The 6,548-nt window shown below is 42.2% G+C and overlaps 1 protein-coding gene across 1 annotated transcript; it reads left to right on the forward strand.

Moving 5' to 3' along the window:
- Positions 1–3,084: 3,084 nt before the first annotated feature.
- LOC112152595 (cytochrome c oxidase subunit 8B, mitochondrial) lies at positions 3,085–3,948 on the forward strand. Its single transcript, XM_024282260.2, has 2 exons — positions 3,085–3,293; positions 3,724–3,948. The coding sequence occupies exons 1-2, from the start codon at positions 3,186–3,188 to the stop codon at positions 3,817–3,819; spliced, it is 204 nt and encodes a 67-aa protein (XP_024138028.1). The 5' UTR covers positions 3,085–3,185; the 3' UTR covers positions 3,820–3,948.
- The last annotated feature ends 2,600 nt before the right edge of the window (positions 3,949–6,548 follow it).

The following is a 6,548-nucleotide window of genomic DNA, read 5'->3' on the forward strand; positions in this document are numbered from 1 at the left end:
GAGCTCACGCCATGAATATGCCGGCAGACAGACAGCTATGCTGGGGCTGGATCACGCTTAAACCTCCAGAACATTTAAAACGTCCCCTGGTGCGATTGCTGTTCGGAACGTCGGGGGTCTGCAGCTCTCGGGACGCGGCGCCAGACGCGAGCCGGTACAATCAGACGTGGTACTGGACGGGAACCGTAGCCGGGTTAGGGTTCAGGAGCTCTCCAGGTCCTAGCGCCGGCCGGTTTTAGCTAGCAGCTCGGAGGTTGGAGACCCGCCCGTGAACTAGTGTGAGAGCAGCCGGTGAGTTGGAGGGCGATGATTGAGGGACGCCTGCGCACGCGGTGTGGAAATTCCGTGATTATTGCATCAAAAAAATTGTCGGCGTCATGCGCATGTCAAATTAACGCGTAATTAGAGCAAAAAATATGACAGCCCTAATATATTTAAATTTTACTACTTAATTGCAAATCTGGAAAAAATGAACCGTGGTTAATCACCCTTTTTTGTCATTTAGAGTATTTTCTAGCCTCTTATTATCTGCTAATAATCATATTGTGAAATCACACACAGCCTTCGCCTAACAGTAACCAGAGAGACTATGGTAAAAAGGCGGACAGGGCGGGAAAATAAAAATATGGAAGTTCAGGGTGAAAATCCTCGCATTGAGCTGCCATTTCAAATTAATTTTTCCATACTCTTTGATCTAGTCACTGAAAACATCACATGCCCAAAGCTGAGACTCTGATTGGTTGACATGCCACGTCAAGCTTGCCGCGCCTGCCGCCAAGACCGCGTCTTTACTTTGACTTACCATTAAAAGTTGACGCCTCCGCCACGCCTGCAGCGTTTGGTGTGAACGCACCATTAAAGGCATTCAGCTCCTGGATGAACTGAACGGCTGGAAGGAGGAGTGCCGCCAGGGTAAAGAGCTATTGAAGCGTCCAAAATGCCATTGCGGTCTAAGGCCGGATCTAGGCATGGGCAAGGTGGGGCAATGTCCCCCCAAATTTCAGGACTGCCCCCCCAAACGTGACGCCATCCAAACAAGAAAAACAGAGCGCTCTCTGCTCTCTCTGACTCCCATTCAAAGTAGCTGCTAGTGCTGATTGGTAGATCCAAGAGAGGGCGTGGCCTCTCGCTTCACTCCTCTCTCACAGGGTTCTGTGCAGCGGAGCTGGGCAGAACTGTTTAGAAGTTTTTATCTGCCGTTTGTCGCTGAAATGGCTCGATTACCCCAAATTTTAACTCTTTCTTGTCCTCATCTGTTGCTCTCGTTGTTGTAATGTGGAGGAAAAAGCGAGAAACGAGTTGACAAAGTGCAGGTTTCTGGTTGTTAAAGGTAGCGCTGTTTGTAGCAGCTAAGCTTACAGTACCGGAGCATTAGCTGTTTGAGATGCCTCGCCTGTGACGCCTCGGTGAGAGCAGGGGGCTGCAGGGGGGAAAGGCCCCTGAGATGAAGGCGGACAGTGGGAAGTTGGGGTTGTCTTTCATATTCCACTGAATTTTAATTTGCCTCACCTCCTTAGTATAAACTTTGATATTATATTGTTTATAATATTTTTTAAACATTTGTCTATGGACAACAGATATAAAACAGCTGCTGGGTTAATTTAATGTCCACTGTCCCGGATAAATAAATAAAATTAAAATTCTTGTTAATTTTTAAAGGCAACAATAACACATATTATTTGAAATCTTCATTTTTACATCAGTGATTTACTACTATGTAGCCTATTACTAAAACACAAACTCATGTCTATAAAGAAAATACATTATGACATTTAAAGAATTATCGTGATATTGTTGATTAATATTTATACTGTATTGAGTAATTTAGTGAAAATAACAAAAGATAAAAAAAATACCAAAACTACACAACAGGATTTCAAATGCTGGATTTAAACTAATTCCCTGCTGATGAAAATACATTCTGTTATCACTAAAGATTTTCTCATCCATGGATTTTTTTAAAGCCATTTTGAAACAGGAATCAAGAGTTTCTGCAGTAGCAACTTGTTGGTTTGGTAAATTGATGACGACAAAAGGAGATTTGTTTTATCATCTGCTACAAAGAAAGTGTGTTGGCTGTTTTAATAGTTAAAACAGTGGGTGCTGCGGTTTTTGAACAGGACCTGTTCTTGGTGAAGTAAGAGTGAAAAATACAGTTCCTTTAATGCTCTCGCCAATTGAATGCTAACTTCAGCGTTGTTTTAAACCCCTGAGTTCTAACATTCTGGTACACAAATGAAAGAGCTCCAGCAGACAGAGAGTTCTGACACTTCCCTGAACCATCTGCAGGGTTCCAACATCCCTCCAGGATTACGCTGCTGGTGTTGGGTCTTGTATCTCAGTAACCTGTGTTCCAACTAAAGTTAAAATGACTGGACCAGGGGTCAGCGACGTTTAACAGTAAAAGAGCCATTTGGGCTCATTTTCTACTGATCAAAACCTCTTTAGATTTTAAGAAATTTGGATTTGCATTCATAACTTCCTGTTTTTAATAATAAATATCAAGTATGCCTATTTTTTGGCACGAACATAAGAAAAAATGTAAAAACAACATAGCATCTCTGAAAATGTGATTTTTTTTTATAATATTGTGCAGCATAAGATAATATGTGTTTTTATCTCATAAAAGATCAAACTTTTTACCAAAGTTTTGCTTTATAAAATCTGTTCATTCTGATGAGCAAACAAGACGTGAGACGTAAAAACTTACAGTTTATCATCTATGTGAACCTCAGCCACCAATTTATAAATTTAACTAATCTAAATTAAATACATGAATGAAGACCAGCTGAGGACCTGATGCTCCACTGATCCATCAGGAGGATCAGATCACATTAACGCACAACTTCATTAGTGCGACAGGATTTTAAAATGAAAAGACTGTTTAGCCGCGCGCGCGACCACAGAATCAGTCCTCACGCTGTAATGTGTGAGGTGTTTAGGGCTCGTGCCGTAGGTGACATGAGGACACGTCCGCGCGCATGTCGGTAACGGTGCACCACGTCGGGAGACGGAGCGGCCAATAGAAAGCTGATTTCTCTAAACACCCCCCCCCCCCCCCCCCTCCTCCCACTCATATCACATGCTGACACACACGCGCGCGCACTCACTTTGGAAAGTCTGTGACTGCGCTGGAGCTCACCTGTCCTGCAGACTGAACGCTCACCTGTCCTGAAGCCCCCAGCATGTCTCTTCCCGCCGCCTCCCGGCTCCTCAGGACTGCGCTGAGGGCCCGCGTGGCCCCGGTGGCCAACATTTCTTCAAAGCCCGCCAAAGAGAACATCTCAGCTGGGGTGAGTCTCCGTCTGGTGCTGCAGGTGGCTCGGCGCGGGTCTCTCCGCACGCGCGCTCCATGGGCGCAGCATTTTTTTTTTTGTTTCTTTTTTGCGTCTTGTGGTTCTTGGCAGACGTGCGTCTGAACTTTCTCTGCATGTCTGACAGGCGTGTGCGTTCTGTGGTGCGCGTGCGCGCCTGTCACTTTCGGAAAGTGCGTCAGAGTCTCGCCATTGTTCGGCCCAAACTCATCACGTACACACGCCTGCCAAACATATTAATAGTCTGCTCCGCGCGCGGGAGCTGCGCCTGGCACCGGAGCGCGTGCGCGAGCGTGCAGGTGACAGCCGCGACCTTGAGGGAGAGAAAGTGGATGATGGTTGCGATCGAACACATGTTGCTGTCCTTGGAGACCTCCGAAAGCTGACCTGATGTGTCTGCTGTCCCCAGGAGCAGACCATCGCCATGACGGTCCTGTTCATCACCATCCTGGGGCCCTCGGGCTGGATTCTGGCTCACCTGGAGGACTACAAGAAGAAAGAGTAGACCCAAAGATGGAGGATGGACAGAAGCTGAAGCAGTTTTTTTTTTTTAAGTTGATGAATGTCCTGGATGTTTGATTGTTATTCCAATAAATTGATGTCATTTCTGATGTCAGCAGAACCAAAACCCAGACCCACAGTCTTCACTCATCCTTTAGAAAATTAGATACTGGTTTAGATTTATGTTTTTTCTACTGACATGATGCATTTACTTTAACTATTGTTTATTTTTGGCTTAAATAATGCATAAACATGATGAGATGATAGCTTCTCTTTTAAAGTATGAAATATTTTATAACTTTTGACAGAACTTTGCACGAGTTCCTTTCAAAATAAAAGCCATCCTACACCATAGGATCATGTCAATGCAGCAAATGTAGTAGGAAGTCATCAATGACAAAAAAAAACAGTTTATTTGACTGTTTCTGGTGTATTTCAATCACTAAGTCCTAATTATAACCAACAAAAACTAAATTAGCTAATTAATTGAGCTCTATATTAAAACCACGAGGAACACTTTAAATCCTTGAATTTGTTCAAAAATGGAAAATCTGCTTTATCATCCACTAATTATAATTTAATGTAGCTTTAATTCAGGTTGTGTTTTACTTTTATTTTCTGTGATAAATTAAGCTTAAATGAAGTCCAAATGTGTCAGTATGACGATAAACTACAAAGGATTGATAGAGAATTACAGCTATACCATTGTAAGAATCCTCGATGAATGATTTATACCGTCCTTCAAATGTTTGTCAATGAGTTGAGTAAAGTTTAAGTTAATTTACCTTTTTAAAGTTACTATTTTATTACTTTTTCCTTCATCGCACAAGGGGCCAAAATCTAAAACACACCTTAGGTTTTGAGTCGAACAGGATAAACATTTATTGAACACATAAAAAACAAAATTTAAAAACTTTAAAACTGTAACTTTTAACATAAGTATGAACTAGCAACAAGTTCACATAAGTGGAAGTTGGCCGCTGATGATGTTAGTGCTGATAGCTGAAGAGGCTGAAATTGATGGCTAAAAACGCTGAAGCTGAAAATGTTGAAGCTGAAAACCAGCTAAAATATCAGCTAAATTCCCAATTATCCTAAAAAACAGAAAAAAGAAAAAACTTAGGTTAGTCAAATCACCTAGCATGTTGCTAAAAATAGCTAAACTTCAAAATAGCCTAATAAAAAGGGAAAAAAAATAGCCACAACAGCTGTCGTGTGAATATTAGCAAAACTCCAAAATATCCTAAAAAATCTTAGTAAATGCTAAAATTGTCCAAAAAGCTAGCAGAATGTCAATTTTTAAAACTTTAAAACCATAACTATTTAACATAATTATGAATAATAAAAAGGTAGGAATATTATTCCAGAATAAATCAACTTAAACCTTAAATAACATTCAATATTTTACTCTCCATTAAAATATATATTTTTAAAATTATACAATCTAGAAATGAGAACATTTTAAAAACATTTTATTTTAACCAAAGAGTTCAATGGTGGGGTTGGTTGCAGGTTGCAGACCCCTGACCAAAACAAATCTGCTCTTTTCTGTGTTCAAAAAAGAAAAGATCAAAGATCTCAGGAGCAAGCATCTGAAAGGCTGAGTGAGGAGCTCAGAGACTCTGTATAGTTACCCAGGGGGGCACAGGGGCTATTGACGGGGGGGGGGGTCATCTCATAGATGAATGGAGAGGGATCAGTGTTCAGGGTTGGTCGTGTGACCTACCAGCTCATTTGAAGTCCGTTTCTTAGCTTGGTGGTTGTGGCCTCGTTAGCCGTATTCATCACACAGTCAGTTGCTAGGACACGCCTCCTGAGAGGGTTTCAGAGCTCATGACTGCAGGCTCACCTGGTGGTCAGAACATCTAACCCCCACCTTAGTGAAGTAAGTTTAGATTTTAAAAACAGAAGGAAAGCAGACGGTTTCATGATATGCTACCTGTTGGGTACACCAGAAGAGTTCTGGCTCCACTGACGTTCAAAGATGGACAAAAAGCAGAACTTTAGCCCGTGTCTTTGACGACCTGGACCAGCTTTCAGGGAGGATGGGGGTGGTAGGGTGGGGGGCCTTGGAGATACCAGTCTCTCCCTGAGTTCTTCTATAAATATGACTAAGGCTCCAGAGCTGAAGCTGCTCTGAAGCTTGAAGCTGCTGTGGAAGATGAAGCTTCACTGGAAGTTAGGGTGCCAAGAAAGTTGCTTCGAAGCCTGAAGCTGCTCCAGAGGCTGAAGCTGCTACAAAACCTGAAGCTGCTCCTGAAGTTTGAAGCTGTTCCGAAGCCTGAAGCTGATCCAGAAGCTGAAGCTGCTACAAAGCCTGAAGCTGCTTTAAAACCTGAGGCTGCTGTGGAAGATGAAGCTTCACTGGAAGTTAAGGTGCCCTGGAAGCTGCTCCAGAGGCTGAAGCTGCTCCAGAGGCTTCACCAGCAGCACTGATACGTCCTCCAGCTCACAGGACCTGAATAAGGTCCAGAGTAGAAAGGCTGAGGTGGGAAGTTTCTGCTCCAAGTCTCTGATGTGGACTTTGCTCTGAAACAGCAGCAGACATTTAATTATTAACTTAAATGATCAACAGTTAAATAAAAAAATGTAAAATTGCAGACTGAAATGTTTTATAAGAGTTCATAACAAATAATTTTATCTTAAAAAATCTATTTATGTGAGACGGATGTTTTGTGATCTTTTTTTAACCAGATTAGCCTCTTTTTATATCTTAGAGCTCTAACATCTGCT

The sequence above is a fragment of the Oryzias melastigma genome, linkage group LG6, assembly GCF_002922805.2.
Source record: "Oryzias melastigma strain HK-1 linkage group LG6, ASM292280v2, whole genome shotgun sequence".
In the NCBI taxonomy this organism is placed as follows: domain Eukaryota; kingdom Metazoa; phylum Chordata; class Actinopteri; order Beloniformes; family Adrianichthyidae; genus Oryzias; species Oryzias melastigma.

Coding starts and splice junctions, on each gene's coding strand:
- LOC112152595 (XM_024282260.2), top strand. CDS start 3,186: ATGTCTCTTCCCGCCGCCTCCCGGCTCCTCAGGACTGCGCTGAGGGCC. Junction 3,294..3,723: donor AAGAGAACATCTCAGCTGGG/GTGAGTCTCCGT, acceptor TGCTGTCCCCAG/GAGCAGACCATCGCCATGAC.